This window comes from Patiria miniata, unplaced genomic scaffold (assembly GCF_015706575.1).
Source record: "Patiria miniata isolate m_02_andy unplaced genomic scaffold, ASM1570657v1 HiC_scaffold_22, whole genome shotgun sequence".
Lineage (NCBI taxonomy): Eukaryota > Metazoa > Echinodermata > Asteroidea > Valvatida > Asterinidae > Patiria > Patiria miniata.
Window position 1 is genome coordinate 2,641,593 of NW_024037061.1, and position 23,126 is coordinate 2,664,718.

Consider the following 23,126-nt stretch of genomic DNA (forward strand, 5'->3'; position numbering starts at 1 on the left):
CTGCTCGAAAACATCCGAGATGTGATTTAAACACTGCAGGAGATCGCACTGTGTGTAATAAACCAATTTAAAACACAAGGCTAAACTTGGGTTCTATTCTGAGAGTGTTTTCGAGGTAACCTTTTTTTCGAGTCCCTGAATGACTTGACATATCAGTTGGATCAAGTGTCTTAATTCTAACCTTTATCCAATATTTCATGGCACATGACTATAACAGACTCGGACAATGGCTTGGCAAGTCTTTTCGTGCATCTGGTCTACACAATGGGTCGATTTGGCCCAATCATTGGCGTTATTGGGTATCCTATACGATAGCACTGCCCAGCTCAGTGAACAAAGAGGACACGAGCCAGGCCTTCTTGAACCAACACAAAAAATGACCCCCCAACAACACTGACTCCGACTTGAGTGAGAAAGCCTATTTATAGAAACAATTTGGTGCTCAAACCAGAGGAAGTAATTAAAGCGAAATGTTTTGCACCGGGCTACGTCACAAAAAAGTGACATGCACGTGTGTTTCCCGCGCGATAGAAAATGATGGCGCGAACAGACAACTTCCGCAAACTGCGAACTGAAATCTTCCAATAACATCCGCTAGACGCAATAAAAAAACGACCCCTTACACTAATACCAATTTCCATGGTCCGATTATTATTTTTTTTCAGTAGGAAATACGATTTTTCATGTAATCAAGAGGCAATTTTAGACCTTGAAATTGAGGTATTAAAAGTACTTTGTGTACAGATCTTTGATGTTCATTATTGGAATAAAATCTCCTCTTGCATGTTGCATTACTCTTCACTAACGTGAGTGATTATACACGTTGCAGCTTAGAGGCACATAGGATCATTCGCATTTATCCCAAAATTAACCAACGTTTTTATTATCAAAACTCCCTTAGTTGGATTAAAAATCGTACTGGTACTAAACGCCCGTCAAATTATTTCGTCTGGCTTGCTGTCACTAAGAAGAAGTCAAGAAATGTAGGTCAGCAAGTGGACTTGGAAAATAAAGAGTCACAGTCGAAATCGGTGTAGGATCACTGATCACAACGTCGTGCATTGGTTTTTTTTTTCAGAACTGTTTTCTCGAAAAGTGTAATATCCACTGAGCTGAAATGGCAACAGGTTATGTTTTGAACTTTCTGCTTTGATTTGGAGTGGTGTTATTATTGGTAACGAACAACATAATGCATGAAAGGCAAATACTTATAAAGCAACTACGTTTTTGCAGGTTGGAATGTGAAAGGAAGACGCCGTTGAAAAGGGTGTAAGCTACTGAATACTTTAAGCCAAGGGAACACAGACAAAGATGGCGTTCTTGGAATTGTCCAAACATTGAGCTCACATATCCCTAGATCAGAGCAATAGATCCACATTGAGCCTCAAGTCAGGGCCTTAAATCTCCTGGAGCCGGAACTGAAAACATATCCGAGGTTTCATAAACCTTTAGATCTTGCAAAGGATGTGTTTTAAAACCAAAAAAACTTACCTGATGACCAGGAGAGATGGTCGACCGAGGATGAAGTTTGGATAGACTTGAGGTAGTCCACTGCTGACTGTAATAAGTCCATCTGCTCACCAGTCTTGGAGCCATGCTGGAAGATTCGAGAAAGAACGACAATGTTGGAGAAAAGACGAGATGGAGAAATGGCGAGAAGGTTGGAGGAATGGCGAGAATGTTGGAGAAAACACAAGAATGTTGGCGGAAAGACGAATCTGATTTGCAAGACAAGCATAAGGTGTCAAACTTGGCTGGGCAATCGGCCACCAAATCCTTACTTTACACCGGAGTTTCCCCAAATACACGCACTGATATGAGCATTTTTCGAGATTCGTTGGTCGTTGGGCACAATAAAGTGGAATAGATATTTTATATGTGGCCAAATGTACCAAATTTGAATATAGCACCATCCTATATTATCCGTCACTTCTCAAAACGGCAAATGAAAGAATCCATTTAGACAGCGGCAGAGGATCAACAAAGAGAGGGGATTTTTTTTCTGTGACCCTGAAACATCCCCTAATTGTAACGTCCTATTTAGCCAATTTGGAAGTCTTGGATGTTGTTTATTTTGGATTTAGAGGGGCTCGCCACGCCCCTAAATACCTCCCCGAACAATTACGCACCCGCTGTCAAAACATTGTTAAATTCTGACTTGAAAAGGCACCGTTAGATCCATTGTGTACCGTAATTACTTGAAGAAAGGTGGCTTGTGCCAGGTATAGTCACGATATTTCAAACACAAAACACGGAACATGAAAGCATCATTTACAATAACACCAGCTATTTGGAGTGACCCCATAAGGTCACGCGAGGACCAGAGCTCGCTCTTAAAACATCACCGACCCTAGGGCGGCTCGACTGACTATCGCGCAGGTCAATTAACCCTCCAAAGCGAGGCTAAACTTGTGGCGTTTAACTGGCGTGAAATTGCTCCTACCAATTACTCGGCGTGCGGGGAGCGCGCGGGTCTTTTGTGGTCTCGTGTTTTTACTAAATTCGACGATATTGTCCGCGTTTTTTTTGGCTGGAGACAGATGAAAATGCCTGCGGGATTTTGAAGTGTGAATTGTTCGGCGGGTGATGGATCGCGTGCGTCTTACACTGCGACTGACTTTCTACGCGTCGGTTATTCGCGTGCGGACTTCTTGCTACCGTGACAGGATGGCGAGTGCACATCATGCATGCCAACTTCACAGAAATTTGCTCAGCTTGAAAAGTATTTGCTTACCAAAAACAGGTTACCAGCTAAAATCTCGTCTGATATGTGCGGTTTGTGACTGGCTCTCTGCTGATTCATGCTTAGCACTTAAAGTTGCCAAGCACGAAATTGGGTGGCTGATCAAGTTCGAGCGTGAATAGAATTGACCACTGTTATGTTGCTATCTTTGCTCGAACCCACACTAGCCTATACCGAGGTTCGTCACATCGCTGGTTACCATAGCCGGGAGCAGCATAACGCACAGCAGGCCGAGCCCATGATCAAGAAGTGTCGTGATGACGTGTTGACCATCGTTTCTGACAAGAGACGTTCGCACGTTGCTGTCAATGCGCAGGTGTAAGCAACGCCACGAATCGTCCACCAGTCGACCAGTGGTACTCGATCGAACTCGCTTAGGGTTGCTGCTTAAATGGAAATGGCTGGACAAACTTGTTGCATTGTGCGTTACGCCCTCAACACGGTGTGCACGAAATAATCGTACTCATTTTCGAGTGTCTAAGTTTTTTCGTTCACTGTTTACTACCACATGCAAAGTTGCCACCTCTCGTGGAACGCAGTTGCCCAATGCTTACGATGTCTGACTCGTGTGCGATGGTACGTGGGTTCGAACCCCGCCGGGGACAGGGTGTCTGTGTTCTTGGGCAATATTTCTGACGCAATAGTTACGATGTCTGACTCCTGTGCGATGGTACGTGGGTTCCCCGCCAGGGGCATGGTATTTGTGTTCTTGGGCAAGACACTTTACTGCAATTGCCTCTCTCGACCCAGGAGTAAAAATGGGTACATGTACAGGCCAGATTGCGCTGGTCTCAGCTGAACTGGGGTACAAATTGTGGAGAGTCTTGAAACATTGGTAAAAAGCGCTAATGTTCATAGTCTCTCTCTTAAAAACTGAGCCAGAGATGACGTAGAACAGTAAAACGTGCACATTAATGACTCAAGTTGCTGACTGTCAGACCCGTCAAAATGATGACTCACTTGCACACACCAGAAAAAAACTACAACATATAATCTCCATCGACGTAGCTACCTCGCCTAAAAATGGGTAGGTCCGCCATGATTATATACCCCCTTATAGATTGGACAAAACCTTGGTTTTGAAAAAGACCGAAGCCCAAACTTTAGCAGTCAACAAATCCACCCTATTTCCCAGGCTAGCCCACTCGACCTTTAAACACGCACAAAAGACCCAACTCTGTCTTTTTGTGCGCCGTTTATTGGTAATGAAATTTGACACTTGGCTGACTGCGCGGACCAAAAAAAAAGACCGTTTTTGTCCCTCGTCGTTTCTTTGACAATTTTTTTTTCCTTTGCCAATTTTGAAAAAGCTAGCACCTGTGAAATTTGGGAGATTATTTGAAGTGGTTTATTCAGATGCGAGGCTTTAAATTTCAACGATACGAGTTTAGAAGTGCGGGGGTTTGAAGCCGAATTTTTAAGCGGCCGGGGACGATTTGAAAAGGTCGGTTCTCGTCGGCATAATATCCGGCGGACATTTTCCCTCTTTTTAACAAAATAGTCGATTCAAAGTTAAAAAGGGTTGCTAAAATGCAACGTAATACGTGAATTAATTGCATTCAATTTTCTGGCTTGGTTTTTGGTTTCTTCGTGCAATACTTTCATATAGGTGAATGTTTTGCGAAGAGGGCAGTCATCTCTAAAGGCATAAAAGATAATTTACTGCTCATACATTTTGTTCGTTTTCAATAAAAACACCACTCAAAATCCAAAGAAAATTTTTCAAATCCTAACCTATTGAAGTTTCAGCTCAGTTTTTCTAACAATCAGTCAACACGATTGATTGATAGTTGGAAATCATATACATTTCTTGATTTCTTCTAAATGACAGCAAGCCGGACGGAATAATTTCACAGGGTGTTTATAGTACCAGTACAATCTTTAATCCAATTAAGCAGTTTGATAATAATTCGGTATAGGTCACTTTTGGGATAAATGCAAATGATCCAAATATGCCTTTAGAGATAACTCTCCAATGGACAGTTGTTCAGAGACCGGTTTAACCATAAAAACCTCAACCAAATCTATCGGCTATACCAACTCTACTGCAGACATTTCATCTCAACTTGGCATGCATGCAAAAGGAGGTTTGAAGCTTTTGCATTGAATTCGTTCGTGCTCGGCTATTCATGAATGAGGAGATGAAAGTAAGAGTCGTAAGATCATAACATTTCAACGATGTACGAAATAAGAAGATGCACACGTGAACCAGTTTGTGCCTGCCAAGAGTTTTTTTTAAGTCCACAGAGGGCGTATTCCATTGATACAATTGAAATTTCGCAAATACTGTTGGCTGCTGTTTCCAGGGGTTCATATTTCACAAAAGATAGCGTGACCTTTTGCTCTGGGAAAACAACACATGCAACAGAAGAGTATTTTAAGGATGATAGTTCAGGGTTAAAAATATGTCTAGATAAGTGAGATTTGTACCGTACATTTTTGATCTTTCGAAAAACACTTCATCATGTATTGCATCCTCTCTGAATCTCTTCTACCTGCCCACGTGTATTATTTTGATGAACGGATAAACAATTCTATGACATCTCGAGACGATTGAGGAGATAACATATTTCTTGATTCGCGTACGTCATTGTGTGGGAGTTGATCTGGTGTTATGAGAATTTCGTTAACAAAAATGTGCCCGCTGAGAGCTGTAACTTGAAGTTTGTTACAAGTTGATATTTAAAATACAAATGATGGTCAGAGCTTTTGCTTTCAAATGTCGAGATGTCATCCAAAAACGCACATCATACAATTTCGAGAAAGCTTTATAGAAACAGGATGTATTTGGTAAATTTCGAACTTGTTTACTTTTACACCAGTGTAGATTTTTTTAGAGTTAGATTTTTTTTTTTTAACGAACAAATGTAGATGTTTTTACAATTCCATAATTTGGTCTTAACATGGAAAAGGGAAAGGCTGTACTTGCTGGATTGAAGACTTGAAGACAATGTTTTGAATTGTTTGTTATTTTCTGCTCAATATCCTAAACAAATCATGTTTGACATTAAAATGAGTTTGATCAAAAAAATGGCATCACATTACAGCATAATTATCTGTAGTATGCCTGCAAAATGTACGCATGCATTTCATAAAAGCTTTTACAGCGAAGGAGTTTTGTGAATTTTAATCCCGATCGTTCGCTTGGCTAGTCAAGAGTGAAATACAGATAAATTGCTTTTCTTTATTTTTTTTTGCCATTATGCGCTCAACTTGCTTGGACAAGGGGCTTGATGGAGCCGATCCAGACGGCATGAATTATGCATTTCAATAATTTTCTAAAAAAAGGGTTATTTCGTTCGGCATTGAAGTTTACGATCCGTAACTTGGGCGGATGGTTAAAGCGTGCATGACGGTATCTCGGCACTTAGCTGCGCGGCAATAGCATGTGTGTTATGATTATACCTCGTGTTCATGTTTTTCTTCGTTTTTTTCCCCGCTTCCTTTTCCCTTTTTTTAAGCTAAGCTTTCGGAACTCCGGCTACGCACGCGTACGACGACCCTCCCGCCGAGTGAGTAAAGAAGAAACGGCGTTTCAGGTCACAGGATCTTTTCTGGGGTGATTGTTCGTGCGCTAACACGCGCAACACCGGGCCAGAGCCCAAAACACAAGAACTCCCTTAAAAAAGAAAAAGAAAACAGAGAATAAACCTAAACACGGGTTTTCGAAGGAGCCCGACTGGATATTTGCTACGCCTTTCTGAAACCTTTCACCCCAGCGTGAAATTGAATAAAGAAAAGGAGCGCAAAAGAAAAAAAAATCAGTCGGGGATCAGATCAGAGCATGCATTATGCGTGCTCGGTGACCAGACTGCCATTTTGTTTCCGGGCGAGTTGGCCTCGACACTATAGGACGGCCTACTGCGTGCAATTTGTCCGACAGAACTCAATCAGAAAGCCCTGGCGCTATCGCCTATACAGTCTTAAGGGGCAAAAAAAAATGGCGACAAAATCAGTGGATGTTTCCTTTGTATACATAAAAGAACCCTAGCGCTGCGCACTAAGGTAAACACGCCTGGCGTATTTATTCAACAATACCGGCGAGAATTGATATAATAATAGACGAATCGATACGGAATATTGATCAGTCAGGCAAAAAGGCACCTTCACTGTTTGACATCCGCAATTTTACAAATTGCACCAACTTTATTCTGCAGAGAACGACCGTTCAGTTTTATTTTTTGTATGCATGACGATCGAGAACTCAAACACACACTTATCGAATCACACGGTCGAGTTGCCGGTGCGGTGCCAATAATATTAATATTCTTCACTTCTCCTCATCTCAGCGAATAAAAGGCGCAGAAATACAATAATGCGCGCTAATTTATTGCAGTGAATGTGGCCTTTCATTAAAAAGGCAGCAATATAGCAAGGACCTGTTGTAGAAAGGTTGCAGGACCTGTTATTTCAAAAGTCTGCTTGGTGAGGTTGACGGCTGCAACAAAACGAGAACACCAAATTTCAACCATGGTCAAAATTTCTGCGGAAAATTAAAGTTTGAAGGTTTCGGAAAATATTTAGAACCTCTTTTTAGATTTTATTTCGGGAAGATACTGTGAGGAAATGTTGATATCGGTTGCATTTCTTTCTTCAAAATGTAAACAAAGTGGTCAGCCGTTGGAGTGCAAAATGCTTTTTATGGGGAAAAGTCCGAGGCTAATGTTTGTATCTGCAAATTAATTAATCATCATCATTTCCAAAATGTTTTTAACTGAAACTACCAAATGGACAATTCTACCGTCTAGCTTTATATGAAACAAGTTTTCTTGAAATAAAATTCCAATAAGAGTTGAATTATGTTATTACAACATCAGCTCAAACAAAGACATGTTACCATTACCAGATTCATACGTGCAATCAGACCTTTTGTTAGTTCCCCTCACCTATGGCTGTTTAATGGCTCCGTGGTTCCTTCACCTACGGCTGTTTAATGGCTCCGTGGTTACACAGAAGCCAACGTCAAACAGCAGTAAGCACAGAAATCTGCCTAGCAGAAAGAGCTCACCAGCCAAAATCTCATGCAATGTATATATGCTTTGTAACTGGTTCCCAGCTCATTCATGCTTAGCACATAATAATTTCCTGAGCATATTTACCGATAAGCACCTAAAACAAAACATAAAGAGCCAGATTCCTGGCGCTGCTCAGCACAAAACTAATGCTAAGCATGAAACTGTGGTGCAAAACAGGTGACCGACCAAAATCTCATTCAATGTGTATAGGGTTTGTAACTTGTTCTCAGCTTAGTACATAAATATGCTTAGCAGTAATTGTTTTGGCTTGGCAGCTCAATCATATAGGGTCAATACAGGTCATTTGAGAGGTATTTGGCACGCTGGAAAAAAAAATCCAATTCAAAACCAGACAAAGGATAGTTGACTTCGCTTTATTTCGCCAAGGGTAAACAAAGGAGCAGGGAAAACCCTTAAAGACGATTATAAGGTGCACTGGCTCCAAGTTTCTACCAAGCAAAGTAGGGATCGCTTTAACAAAATCAATTTTATAGCCATTGTCTTTGTAATACGCAGGGACGCAATGCCTTTTTACTTATTTGAGGGAGGGGCACAGGTTTTGTGGTTTTTTTTTGTTTTTTTTACAGGCGAGAGATTAAAAAACGGATCGATTTTGTTCAGATCGGATTTACGAAGGATGGAGAGGATCATTTTCGCGTCGATGAGCATGGAGATAGGCGGATTGGGGAGAATTTTGGAGGGATTTTGACGGATTGGGACGCATCATCCACCGGTCATTCCCAGAAGAGCGTGTGGGCCAGAACAAAAGGCTGCCTGGCGTACGGTACGGTTCCAGGGTCGCGTGGTGGTCAAAATCCTGCACGAGTCCGCCACGCCACCCCGTCAAACCACACCACAGCGCCGCGTGCTCACCCAACCTGGAAGCCCAATTTGCATACAGGATCTTTTGCAAGTTTTACTCTAAAGTAATACTGAAAAAAGTGCATTCCGTGAACAGGACTGCAAGCTTGTATTTCTGTGAAAATTTGGATGAATTTTGGGCCCTAAAATTGCTCCGTTTTGCAACGGAGCGTAGGCATCATTTTTCGAAATGGTCGACTACCTTTAGGGGTGATTATCTTTGAATGGAAAATTCTACCAAAAGTCATTGATTTCCCCCCCCCCAAAAAAAAAAAAATGGTACAGATAATGAAAGATGATGAAATAAGCTTAAATTTGATGTGGGTCTCAAACACCTTGAAGAGTTGTATGTTTCCTGAATTTTTTTATTTTTGAAGTGGGGGTGCCTTTCGTGCAATAATTTTGCGTTTGAGCATACAACACCAAGTTCGTGGGGGTCTCACTCTGGATAAGAAAAAGGGCTCTGTACTCGTGAAGCGGAGGTACAAATTTCAACAACTTGTTTGTCTATCGTGACAGAAAATGTCAACTTGGGGTTTATACACACGCATTGTTTCCAAAGGTTGGATCCGGTTGGTTGGAAAATAAGCTAGCGACGGCACGAGCCAATCCCTGGTTACGGTAAACTTGTTTGCAGCACACGTGGGTGTGTGTTTTCCGGTCCTGATGTGCTGTCGTGCATGCTTAGATCTTTAACCTTTATGTATTGAAAACCAAACCATGAAAAGATTCGTAGGTAGGAAAATAATCTATTAAAAAGCAAATCTATAGCCCATTTTGGGCTGCGTTTTTGGCGTTTCGGTTACACTTAAATTACGAAATGACGACCACAGTTGAACCGAGACTTGCGATGGGTTCAATTACGTTTCAAGACGGTGGAAAGGTTAACAATAGCACTTTCAAAATCTAGGATATGAAAGCCCAATTCATAAGCTTTCTTTTAGTACAGGAATCATTCAAATCACTCATGTAATTTTCAAGTTACGGAATTTTAAACACAACCAGCGTTTCAAAGTTCTGTCTACGGATAACAAAAAGCGTTAAGTGTTCTTTCAGCAAAACGAAAACAAATCACATAGGGATTTGTGTGAATTGTTTTCGTTTCGCTGAGAGAACACATACGTTTTTTTGTAATTAATTACAAATGTTTTTACGTGCCTTTAACTATAGGGACTATATAGAAACTATAGTGTGTCGTCACGATGATGTAACCATTCAGCATGGAAGTACATGTACATTGTACAACTCAATATCGCGATTCAGACTAAGGATTGCGACACACTGGGGTGATCTAGGTCGAACAGGTCTGGTCTTAGCTGACAAAATGCAAACTATATGCGATGATTCACCGGCTACTGTCACCCCAAATTGCAATCGGAGGCGAGGATTGTTCGAACTAATGGAAGGCCAGACAGCGTTATATTCATCACCACTGAGATCGACTCAGGGCGTAATGCGATAGGGCACTTGAACCAATGATTCATCCCAGGACTCGAGTGGAGACTAGGTATTGTATTGCCCCTTGAGTGGAGACTAGCCATTATTGGATCCCATACGCCTTGTACATGTTAAGATTGGCTGCTCAGTCACTTGGACGGGCGGATGTGCCAGTGTAAATACTAAATAGTGACCGATTTTACGCGCGAGTGCAAATAAATTCTGCGTGTATATTTGCTATGCATTAGTGGCTATTCATGCATTAATTTGATTAGTACGAAATCGAGGCTATTGGTGCATGGTGCTATTGGTGGTATGGCGTTTTGAGTTTTGCTGTTTTGCAGCCATGCCTCGTTTTCATTTCAAGATGGCGTCCCAGCCCAAGGAATAATTTGTCCCCAAAACCGCACCTGCACACATACAATAAACGACGTCCCGCGCCTCCTGTTCCCTGGAACAATAAACAGGCGGGCCAGGGCTGTGTTTTTCCGGGCTTGACTTTTGGCTTTAGCTTCGGAAGTCGACAGAGCGAATGTTACACAAACATGGTCAGAATAACACAGAAGATGAGTCTAAACAATGCTCCAAAAGGATGGCGAAGTCATAAATCTGGCTGTAAACACAGACTACAGGGTCTAGCATTTATAAAACGTTAATTTTGGGCAAAATGACGTCCATGAAATTGTAGGTTAATTGGGCGATAATTTAAGAACGGTAGCAGAAGGCATAGCTTGGTATGGATTTTTCCCCTAGCGTTGTCAAACACAGAGTTACCATGGCAACGGCACAAAATGGAGGTCGCAGCATAATTGATAGCTAAATTGTAGATAATTAGTTCCAAGGGAAACGGCGGTTGGGGCAGCGGCGTGCTATAAAAAAAAAATCGATCCATTTTTTTTTAGGTGGGTGGTTTGTGTTCCATGTGAACATGCATGAGTTGACTAGAAACTAATAACAAAGTTTGTTAACAAACGGACCTCAAATATGACTGAATGCAAACGGTCTTTAGCACGTGTCATTATAACCAATCTTGCAATGTATATCAAGTCTTGGATACTGAAAAGTCATTGGTCTCTAAAGATCACGTGTCAAATTTGCATAAAACGACCTCTTTCACATTATTTAACGTCACTGGAATACAAGCACATTATTTTTTGCGCCACAAAAGCACTTTTTCTTCTGCTCAAAAGATGTGCTAAGAACATCTTCTAGAAATTTTACCAGTTACTCGTCGGAAACATGCCGGCTACATCGAACCAGGGGCTGGCAGCGTCGTTGTGTTTACTTAATCGCCAAGGAAGCATGAGATCCAAAAATCATTAGCTAGTCCCAGTGAGAATTTATTTTTCTCACGGGAAACCCTCCGTATTTCAATCAACCGTTTTCTGAATACACAGTAACAAAAAGAACCCCGGCAATAGTCCGTATCCATATAGCGTTACCAGACTTTACACAAATGCGCGGAAGTAATTGAATTGCAATATCATTTTTGATTCATTTTTTTTCCAGGGCTTTTTGACTCAACTTTGTCACGAGAATAAGAAAAAAACAAAAACATGTGCTCCACACTGGTTCTTCAACCCCGACATGGTTCAACAAGCCCGCAGGCGACGCGTCCCAAACGTTCAACGGATATGATCGGCACCATTTATTTTCCTTCGTCGTACGGGCATACTTGTATTTTGCAACCACTTTTGTGTGTAGTGGTTTTTTTTTCTATCGCTACTAGACAATTCATATTTTTTTCGCTGCTTGTGATTTTGTGTTTTGTTAAGGCCCGCCAAGGGATATGATCGTAATGATGAATGTTTTTAGAATACTGGCATCATTCAGTGTGGACGCTCTAGGTGGCGAGGCGGTAATTTGACGAGCATTCATTGATATTTAGGGTAACAAATCGATACGGGGAAATTTCCACAAAAAAAAAAACTTTTAGTGAATACTGAAAAGCTGTTATGATTAATGGGAGGGTGCGGCGTTATAGCTTCTGAGCCGTGGGGTTTTTAAAATTGCGGCTCTGTTTTTTTTTTTTTTTTTTTTTTTACAGTATTTCTTTGTCCAAAGGAAGTTGAGAAGTATCCTTTATTAAAAGATCATACGCTGTCTGTCTGTTTGTCTGTCTGATGTATGTGTGTCACTTTTTTGTGTCACTCCAAGGGTTCGTGGAGAGGCTTGGTTATTGTATGCAGATGCTTAAAGGGAATGTACAACATTTGCTTTTGCTGCAATTTTCAGAAATAAATGGATTTGGAGGATTAGTATGTTATAGAAAATATTGTAAAACTGACTTGTTTCACGTTTTGGGCTTGTAGATGCTGGAACAACCACGAAAACCTATCATGTTCTTGTAGTCTAGTTCCTTGACCCCACTTAAGATGAAACAGAACAATTAATACAATTTGGGGAATTGTAAGGTCGGAGAATCAGTCTAGCAGGCTTGTACCCCTTCACAGGTGTGTAATCAATTGCAAAGAAAACTCAGAATAACTAAATATGAAAAATTAGGAACAGGTTTTGAAAAAGGCCAGTTTTCTCCAACGCTGGTCGGCCGACCAGTGTTGGAAAAATACATTTTTTCTTGAAAATGTCAGCACACCAGGAGCCACGATTTTAAAGGATGTTAATTAGACTCAGTCCCCAACAATTCAGTGGGGTATTTCGTGATAATTGGATCATTTCGTTTTTTGATGTTTGCAAATGTTGTATCTTCCCTTTAAATGGTAGATATACTCCGATTTCACTGTCCTCCGAAGTCACGGTTGGCACGTGAAATATTATAATATAAGTAGTTAAATATGACAACATTATCTCTATATAAAAACACTCCAAAACGCATCGTTATTGCGCAAAACATAACGTTGATGATGAATTATGTGACAAAATGGCTTCACCAAGGATTTCCACGCCCACTTGGGGTCAATATGCAAATTGAGGTCAAAGTATACATTAGTATACGACTCCACCGAGCTTAGCTTACTAATATGAAATATGCTGCACCCTCTGGTTTGATGTTTCTAAAGTCGAAGTCTTGCCTAAGATGTAGCCGAATCGGAAACGAGGCCGGGGGTTGGAAAAAGAGACAGACAATACGAACACCTGCCTTGATTAGAATGAGATGACGTCAGAACTTGTTGAATGACGTCAACGAGGCAGCGCCCCCTACGATGCTGCTAATTGACAGCAACCATTGTATGCAACAAGTGGCTTTCGAAAAGTGTCCCTTTAATTAATCCCGTTATACCCACACAGTGTAGTACACCTTTAAACCTTTTTGAGTCCCAAACGGTGCGTTATCCCATATGCACACTGATGAAAACGGACAAATCAAAAATCAAAAAATAAATGAATTGGAAGAAAAAATGTTCCGAACGTACCGCTTTAATTAGTCCCGTCACTCACACAATGCAGATCCCTTTAAAACTCTCAAATCCCAGGTATGTTTTTATCCCTTGTGCCCATAGACAAAAACGTACCAATCAAAAAATCAATAATGTAATGACTCTCAGAGAAAAAAATGTTCCGAGCGTACCCCTTTAATTAGTCCGTCAAACCCACACGATGCAGTTAGGTATCCCCTTTAAACCTCCCAAAGTCTAGGGGGAGTGTTTTCTCATTTTGCCCGCCTACGAAACGCACCAATTAAAAAAAAATCAAAAATTACAAGGATTTGAAGCTAAATGATATCAACAGAAGAGAAGTTCCATTACTGGTGTTAAATGGGAGTTTTGGCTTCAGGGTCGCGGGGTCAATTTTGCCAACAAATGAAGCGAACTGATGTAAAGAAAGCTTCGGCCAAGTAATTGGCATATGCCCGAACATGTCAGGCGGGTCATAACAACGTGTTAACTAATTTGATATTTATGAAAAGAGAAACGCATATTCGGTCCGTTGGCGTCGGAAGCCATTTTCTATTGCTGCTATTTGGGGTCTTTTAAATTTATGGAATTACATGATCAAAGCAGTTATTTTGGTCGAGAAGTGATGATGCAAGAAGCTGGCATCGCCTATTCTGTATGAAATTGGCTGTTTATTGGTTGACGACAATACGGTTCAGGTAATTGTGCGATTATTATTATGCTTTAAAATTTCGTAAGTGTGATTGTGTTTTTTTGTTTGGCGGCTTTGGGTTCTTGTTATGAAACAGATTAGTCCAAGGTATATTTTTCATCCTCTCGGCCTGCAGCTGTCGGTATTTTAGGGGAATTTGTCCTTTTTTTTATGAAAATGACAAAGATTGTGTTTTTTTGGCAATATGGACGACAGGTGTCTTTTTTGATACGCGTTATAGTGGGCACATTAAAAAAAAAGACACTTTAAATTTATCAAGCCATAATTTTTCATATACCAAAATTTTTTGGAGGAATTTTAGTGTAAAAAATCCTTGTGTGATACAAAAAAATATACAATCTCTGAATTTCGACAAACTTGTACAGAAAGAACCTTTTATGTACTGTCATGATGATTATGACAATCAAATGAAATCACATAAAAAATCCAATCGAAACTAAAGTTGTCCTTTTAGGGAAAAAAACTAACCTAAAACTCCAAGTGAAACTCCAAGTCGTTTTTCAAAAATTGCTTTTTCCAAAAACGATTTTCGACCGCCTTTCAGCGTTCGATTTTTTCGGTGAAATCGGTGAGAGATGCTCCAAATTAAAGAAAATTGAGACAAATGGTTTTCCCATTTTCTCGGGACAGCTGTCTTCGGATCGGAAATCTCTAGACGCGGCTGTCGGTACATTTTTCCAGCAGATGCTAAACTGGCACCACAATCACTGTTCAGACTTTTATCATTTTGTGGGTAGGTGGGTTGGGGGCATCTGGGCTACCCACGCATATAGCCGAACGGAAATGACGCGCTCACGAGTTCTCACGGGTCAAGCTACTGCCTGTTCGAGTCTTGACTTTTGCTTTTGTTAGAAAGTTGAAGACAGATATACACCGGATATATACACACAATCAGTTACTCCTGGTGTAAAGCTGACCCACAAGCGCACACAAATGTTATTCAATATATTTTCAGAATGGTTTTCCACTGGAAGTTTTTCATGCATCTGGTATTGGATTAAGCCCATTATGAGGTAATCCTATATAATAGCACTGCCCGGCTCACTTCACCAGCCAACAACCTGGCTAACAAGTCAACTGACAGACGGGGAGGGGAGTCAGTCAGTCAGTCAGTCGGGGAGTCTGGGAGTCAGTCAGGTACAAAAGCCTATGAAGTAAGAGGGCTAAAATCTCACCCGCCATGGCCCAGCACAATTCCCCAACTAAGAAAATGACATCCCTAATTTGGTAAGGGAGACTAAAACATACACAATCCCGAACTTGACCTGAAATGTCAATGCGGTATCTTTGATGCACCAGCGTTGTTGAAACAAAATTCAGCCAGCCTAAGCCACAACGGGACTTACGGCTCGGATAGAAACGCGTCCCACCTGGGACTCCTTAAATTAGGGCAAATCGAGAGGGTCGGAACATCAAATTGGCAGAGCTCTTAAATTTTCAGTTCGTCTTTTTTCCCCCTGCTCAATCCCCGCAGATGTATACAGAGGGTTTTTTTGCACGATGGAGTTCGTCTGTAATCATCATTGATGTATACGGCCTGTGATTGAATCTCCGAATGATATTCCCCAGTTGTATGTCGAGTTTCACATTGCAAGTTGAGTTGACAAAGTGTTGGTGAGTCATGATTTTACCCTCCGAGCGATATTTACTTGGCTTTAATCCCAGCCTGTTTGGAGAGACACTGGTTTATACAAGATGCTACCTGTTTGAATTATGGGCGGAGCTGCATAATTTTCTAACAAGGCGCCTGTTTAGAGGGATAATAATGTAAGAATCATTACAAAATATTACCTGTTTGAAGTTTGGCAGGAGTCGTTTCAGTTCTTTCAAACTGTGGCCAATTCTCTCCCTGCTTCGCTTCTCGATAGCTCGGCGATGAGTCGACGCATCCTAGGGGAAAAACAAATCGTGACAAATTCGTCAATTTATCATCAATATTTGGCACAGAGATCATAAGGGGATGTGGCATACAGTGACCGTAGAAAGAAGAGTTGACCATGACTGTACAAATTCATGTCTTTCAACGGCGGGCAGTTGCCCTGCAAATTAGAGAGCTAAAGAGACTGAGTGATTGGTTTTGAGTGATGACATCAGGTACACAGGCCATTTATACGTGCCACTTAATTTGTAGACCTTGACCTCCAAATCCGAAATAGCTCGAGAACCAGAAGAGCCAAACATTTCAAGTGCAAAAAATACTGTGAACACCAAACCCAGGGCTAAATTTCATGTAACTGCTTGCTGTATTAGCGAAAAAAATACCCACTTAAACTCAAGAAGATCATGTGTGAGCGTCTTCAAGCAGGGGCCACTAAAGGAATTTTGAGTTGTGCGCATGCGTACACATCCTGTAACTAAGGGTTCTGCGCTTGCGTGGTGAGGCGTGAGAATTTCTGTAAGAATGGTGATCATAATTCATGTTTGGTGTAAAATTCCATGAAATTGGGCTCGGTTACCAGCCAAAAAAGTGCTGTGATGGATTGCTTGTCACTGGTTTTCATCGATGTTTACTCGCCAGTGCACTGTTATCAAAGTTGGGCCTATATATGCAGTGTGAATGTACTATCTCCATTAAACTTTGTCAGACAGTCATTGTGAGATTTCATTTACGGAACAGAAACGATTCTGATTACGTAATGGACACTTTAATAGTTCGAGCGTAAACTTAATGGCTAACGTTTCAAGCTGGAAAGAATCATTAACTAGTTACGTAATCACTTGAGTTTCGGGCGTGATTACGCCTCAAGTTTCCGTGTAATAATCGAGAGCGAAGTGTGGCGAGTGGGAAATTAAATTAAAGAAAACATGCGAGGAAAATTGCAATTAAACTCGTCGCATGTTGAGTGCGGGATCAATTTCCTTGGAGCTGCTAACACAGAATTCTGCTCAGCACAGCAGAGTTATGCTAAGCAAAAACGGGTTACCAACCAAATGGCATGCAATGTCTACTGTTACTAATTGGTACTCTGCTTTTTTTGCTTAGCCACCAGAACTGCTTGGTATTTTCTGCTTAGTAGCACCATGAATTTGGCCACAGGTGATTGGAGTACAGGTGGGCGCGGACATCCGGGATTTTTTTTTTTACATGGCTTATCTAGCTCCCCGACCTGTATTCTTGAAACTCAATAGTTCTTGAGTCTGGAGTGCACTGAATGGTAACACATAGCAACCGATGAAGACAGAGGTGTACAAATGAATAGATGTTTTCATCGGATGACTTCGGCCCGCCCCTACCTAGTGAATATGCGGTCTTGACAATTGGCAACGAAGTTCACACAATCTTTCATATAAGGCCACCATTTTGTTATCAAATTGAGGGTTAACTTGGAAAACAGACTCTTTAACGTCGCGGTGATGTAGGTTACAGGGCTGTTACGTAAGATCAATTCAAGACTCCGAAGAGTGAAGCCCCTCTTTCAAAATAATAGACCGTCTTTATTCATGACTCGGTCATATAGTAAATTGAAAGCGATGTAAACTCTTCATTTTTGGAACTTGAGAGTAGAAATGAAAGCAATGAAAATAAAAGTTCACTACAAATTAATACCAGTCTGCTCTGATGAATAATTTACCATGTGTGATTAACCATACCTTATGTAATAAGTCACATTTACAAAAAAGGGAAAGTGAGGCTTAGAACGCAGTCCAATCATAAAATAGTCTGGCACCATCCCATTCAACTGTTTAAAATGTATAAAATAGATTCAGGGAACACGATTGAAAATAGCTTCATCGCGAATAAGGTCTATGCCTATTATGCAAAAGGCCGACAGCCTTTCAAAGTTTATCAATTCAAGTAAAAAACTGTAAGCAGGCGGAACTTCAGATCTGTTTCCCAGCGTTTTAGACGACTGCATCTCAAGTCCCGGGGACAAGTACATTGTATATCCCAAGTCATCTGGTCTCAAGTCCAGTCACAAGCTATTCAAATGAACGGCGACAAAGGCATCCTTTTGTAATAATGGTTCATCCACTTGCGAAACTGAAAGGACTTGTGATTCATTATTAGGTTTTGCCCTTCCCGACGTCTAACACTGCATGCACTGTATACTCAGTGTGTTACCATACAGTGTTTAGACGTCGGTGAAGGGCAAAATCTAATATTAAATTTACATCACCCCGTCGCAAAATCCATCTTATAAATAGACTTGTGATTTACTTTCGACAGAACTTGGATGAACGCAAATTGCGGTCTCCCTGCTGTGTTGGGATGAACTTCACGTGAATGTCCCCTTCGACTTCCTTCCTATAGCCTAACATAATGACACGCTTTCAAGCGAATGTTTATTCATCGTTTATGTCCATTATTTTCCTGGGTTGGCAGTCCTCAATTAACGAGATCGTATTTTCGTCTTGAACTGCCTCAATCTCCCAACAACATGAAAGCAAGCTTTTACGACAACTCATGCCTGGACTTGCCCGAACCACGCCGCCCGCCTCGTGGGACCTCCGACTAGACTCGCATTAAATCCGTTATCGGGTCTTATACGCTGAGCCAGTGCCGAGTCGTATAGAACTCCACGTGTTTTCCAAGAAGATGTAACAGTGTAAGCGGGGAAGGGAATAGCGCAAGTTTAATTTAGCTATTAACTTTTACGCCAGTGGAATGCAAATTGCACCACTAGAAAAACAAATCTTGAAAGCGCACCTTTTTCTTAGAATTCCTATACATCATCTACAGAACCCCGAAAATAGCATGCATATTTTTCAACAAAGAGGCAAAATTGAATGTTTGATAGGAACATTCTGGGGAGAAAAATACCATTCACAAACACACACACCCCAGAAAAAAAATGCGGTTTTGGCCATAATGTAGAAGTTCTGGGAAAAAGAATGTCAAAGAAAACAATATTATATTGGAAGAAAGTATACTGCATTCAAGGCAACTAAAACTTTAAGGGAAAAAAGATGTTGGAAGTTCATCAAGTCTTAATTTAAGCCTAACAATTTACTCGGAACTATCCGCCGCTAAATTCATGATATTTTGTGAAAAGAAAAGACCTGTTGAATAAAATTAACGATTTTTATTGAGCATTTTTTTGCCTATATAACAAAAAAACATGGAGTTCTCAAAAAAGGAACGAACCACAGCATTAAAATTTAACGACAGCGTGTCTTAAAATTCTGACCGTGAGGCGCGTTCAAAATGATTAATTTATTTGTTGCAAAATGCTATTAGCGCCGCACTCGATTTCTGAAATGCCACCACTGGCACTGGCTGAGAAGAAAAAAAATCCGCATACAAATTGCCATAAATTTATAGCAGTTCGTTACTCATTCATGAAACGTTGGTAATGGAACTTCGGCTTTATATAATCTGTAATATAAATGTCACTTTTTTTTGTGGCTCGGTAGCCAAGTCGTTAAGATCATGATTCATCTATGGATGCAAATAGCCTGTAGGACCAGGCGATATTAAGTCATCATCTTCACTGCTATTACTCACCCGTTGTGTTCGTCTCATCTTTGTTGAATGATCGTGTCTCGTGTGTCCGCCAGGCTATGATAACGAAGGCATCTGAGGAGCGGCTGTAGCTTCTTTTACGGGGGAAATTTTTATCTGATCTGTCGAATTAAAATTCAATGCATTAACAAGACGTCTTTAGGTGGATATCATTCTTGAATAAAACCTAGAATGTTTGTACGTAAAGGGATTGCAATCTTCATTCCTCCAAATCACAGTGGCTTCATGAACCACAGACGTACCGCCCCTTTTCCCGCGTGAAATGAAAAAAAAAAGATCGCCAAAAACTACCATCTCCTGTGCATTATCGTCATCATCGATCACAAAAAGCTTAATATAATAGTAACAAAAAACGGTGTTTTTTGTTCTCTTTCTAAAACTGATTTACTGCACTGATGAACATGTGCGGGTCGTTTTGGCAAGTTATGACTCAGTACAACAGGACTATTTTAGCGCGCTATCTCGACGTCACATCGCCCGGCCGACAGCTGTACAAACCTAGTGGAACAAGCCAGCGCTGCCGAACACAAGACAAACACACAAAATGTCCACACTGAAAAATGTGGCCACTTTTTAACCCCCTACATGCCCTTGTTCTAAACAAGAACAGTGTGGATGCGTGTATGCCATCACAGATAAAAAAAAGAAGAAGAAAAGAAATATAAATACAGGGACTGAAAAAGGGGAGCCACAAAACACGAGTGCAATTAAACGTAAATTTATCATGCGGTGAAATCAAAAGGTAAATATTGGAAAAGGGGGAATGAAAAAATGAATTAACAATTTACCGTGTTTACTACTGCACTTGTTCTGGCGAAGTCACAAAGTTTATATCCATTCATGTCCGTTCCATTATCTGATGCCTGGTCGATGATAAAAAAAATATCTCCACTGCAAAATAAAAATGATCCGTGAGTTTTTATTCACAGGCTGGGAGAATTTTGCGATGTGTATATCCAAAAGAGGCGAGGCTAAGCGGGCTAAACCCCCACGATCTTTGTTCTTGGTGGGTATTTCTCTGAAGGATTCTCCGATGAAGACAAAAAGGTACAAAGATAGAGACTGAAGAAGCGATCATTCACAGATAAATCGCCGGCCAGTTCCGGTGTTGGTTGTCGCACATACCCGCACGCTTTAGTTTTAATCCCGAATTTCCAAGGTGGTTTTACAGCAGACGAGTGCAAACAGCGCTAGGGTGCACAGACAGGGCCAAACAACGGGGATAATATAAAAATTTGGGGGGCACCCACACTACTCAACCATCACTGGGACTCGCGAGCCAGACGCCAAGCCGAGGAGCGCAACTGACCAATGGCGGAGCGCGTAGGACGCTCTCGGCCACGTGCTGCTGGAATGATTGACGTGCAGTGTACGTCCGTCCAGGAAACACTATCAAGGGCGATTTCAATATTCATGAGCGCGGGTCTGCGCGTGACCTGGACCAGCTTACAAAAGAAAGGCTGGGGGCGTGGTCTTACCCGCTCTTTGTACAAGAAATATACGGCGGCAGTGGTGGTGTCTTCAAGTTGTAACACGAACTTTGGTGGTGTCTTTTTATTAAGAGGGTCCATGTTTTAACCCATAAACATTGAACCTTGAAAAACCACGATGTATTAAAGGGGCGCGCACTTTAAGGGGCATGAATTAGTGTTTAAGTCACTGACATGGTGTCATTTTCGACTAGGGTTCCACTAGACTATTACCTTTAATTTACCAAACGACCCGTACAATACAATCTCACGAACTAGACACATGACAATACTGTACAAAAAAAAACAGTAAAAAATGCACTTCTCGAACTAAGATTGTTTTTTGTTTGGACATGAACAAAAATAATAAATCAACAAAAAAGACAGTAGTCAGCCCACTGGCACATGTTATTCTACCTCCCAAATAAAAATAGAACGCACGAAAAGTAGTTGTTTCTGACATCATTGTTCAGTGAAACCCATTGTTACACTCAAGGTAACCCATGAAAAAAAAAACGAGCAAAAGAACAATGAAATTCATCGAGGAACACAAATTTGTATGAAATATTCAAAGATAGACATGCTGCAGTAAGTTTCTTTGTGGTTTTGAATTCACCGTGAGCGGGCGAATCGGTAAAGCGAAACGTAATACTCTGACATTTACGTTCATTGTGTATTGGTATTTAGATATAACAAAAAATGGCGCAGGCGCGCTTACGAGCTTGACTGCGTTATTGGAAAGAGGGAATTTTTGTGTGTGGTTTAATCCGGAAACTGTCCCCACGCGTGAGTGATCCGAATACAGATTAATAAACATCTAGGTACCTTTTTCTGCACTTGTTGAAATGGAAAAACCCAGCATGGTCCCTAACACAATTGTCATTTTTACTACAATATTTCTAAGGTTTGTAACACGCTTCAAATCTTCAGGTTCATTTCATTTCCGGTTTTCTTAAACGATGCATTGCGCAGGATCAGTTATACTAAGTCCCCGGTGTCTTTGCTGATCACGAAACACGATTTCGCGAACAGCAAGTCAGTCAACTTGACTGGCACTGGAAATCACCAACATTTTTGGGTTTCTTCTAAATGACAGCAAGGCAGAACGCAATAATTCACAGGGGGTTTAGTTCCAGTATGATCCTTAATCCGAATAAGCTTTTGTTGTTAATAATTCCTTGTGTATTTGTTAAGTTTCGTATGTTTAATGTTCGTTTTTATGAATGTATTATTGAATTTTTTTTTTTAATTGTCTTGGGACTAAATAAATGCCTGTGGACAATAGTGATTAGGTTCACTTTTTAAAGGGAATATACAACATTTGCAAACATCGAAAAATAAAACTACCAAGTGTTTTACGAAATACCTTACTGGGATGTTGGTAAATGACAGTCTAAAGCATCCTGTAAAATTATGGCACCTGATGTCAAGTCATTTTCAAGAAAATTGTATTTTTGTATAAATTTCCAACGGTGGTCGGCCGACCACCGTTGGGAAAACCTAACTATTTTTTCAACTACTGCTCCAAATTTACAATTGTTGTTTCAGTCCAAATTTTGTTTGCTATTGGTTACATGTTCATGAACGGGTGCAGGCCAGCTAGACTGGTTCCCTTACCTTACAATTTTCCGACATCTATAAATTGATCCATTTTATCTTTAGTGGAGTCAGGGAACCGGACTACTTAAACATTTTTGTTTTTCTTGGTTTTTCAAGCATTTTCGAACACAAAACTTCAAACATGTCAGTTAAACAATATTTGATCTATTATACTAACCCCTCAAATAGTTCATTTCTGAAAATTACAGCAAAATGATGTACATTCCCTTTAAGTTCCAGTCATCATGTTTTGTATTATGTTTTTCTGTTGTGATGGCAAATAAATAAATAATAATAATAACAATTCGGTAAAGTTACTTTTAGGAAATGCAAAAGATTCTAATAGGCATGATCGTCATGCCTTAATGTCCGCTGTTGAGACACACATTTTGACCCAGAAATGAACTGCCGAAAGTCCCCCCTTTCTCTAATAACATGGCCAAAATATATATCTATCCACTAGCCGAATT

The 23,126-nt window shown here is 40.7% G+C and overlaps 1 protein-coding gene across 1 annotated transcript in view; it reads right to left on the minus strand.

The window, feature by feature from the left end:
- LOC119730474 (hairy/enhancer-of-split related with YRPW motif-like protein) overlaps nucleotides 1-20,956 on the minus strand; it is a 37,471-nt gene extending 16,515 nt beyond the window's left edge. The window contains exons 1-4 of the mRNA XM_038203400.1: nucleotides 20,377-20,956; nucleotides 19,571-19,689; nucleotides 15,916-16,014; nucleotides 1,492-1,597 (exon numbers count right to left, since the gene is read on the minus strand). Coding sequence (XP_038059328.1) covers nucleotides 1,492-1,597; nucleotides 15,916-16,014; nucleotides 19,571-19,588 — 223 coding nt within the window. The 5' untranslated portion in view covers nucleotides 19,589-19,689; nucleotides 20,377-20,956. The remainder of the gene's footprint in view (nucleotides 1-1,491; nucleotides 1,598-15,915; nucleotides 16,015-19,570; nucleotides 19,690-20,376) is intronic.
- Between the last annotated feature and the right edge of the window lie 2,170 nt (nucleotides 20,957-23,126).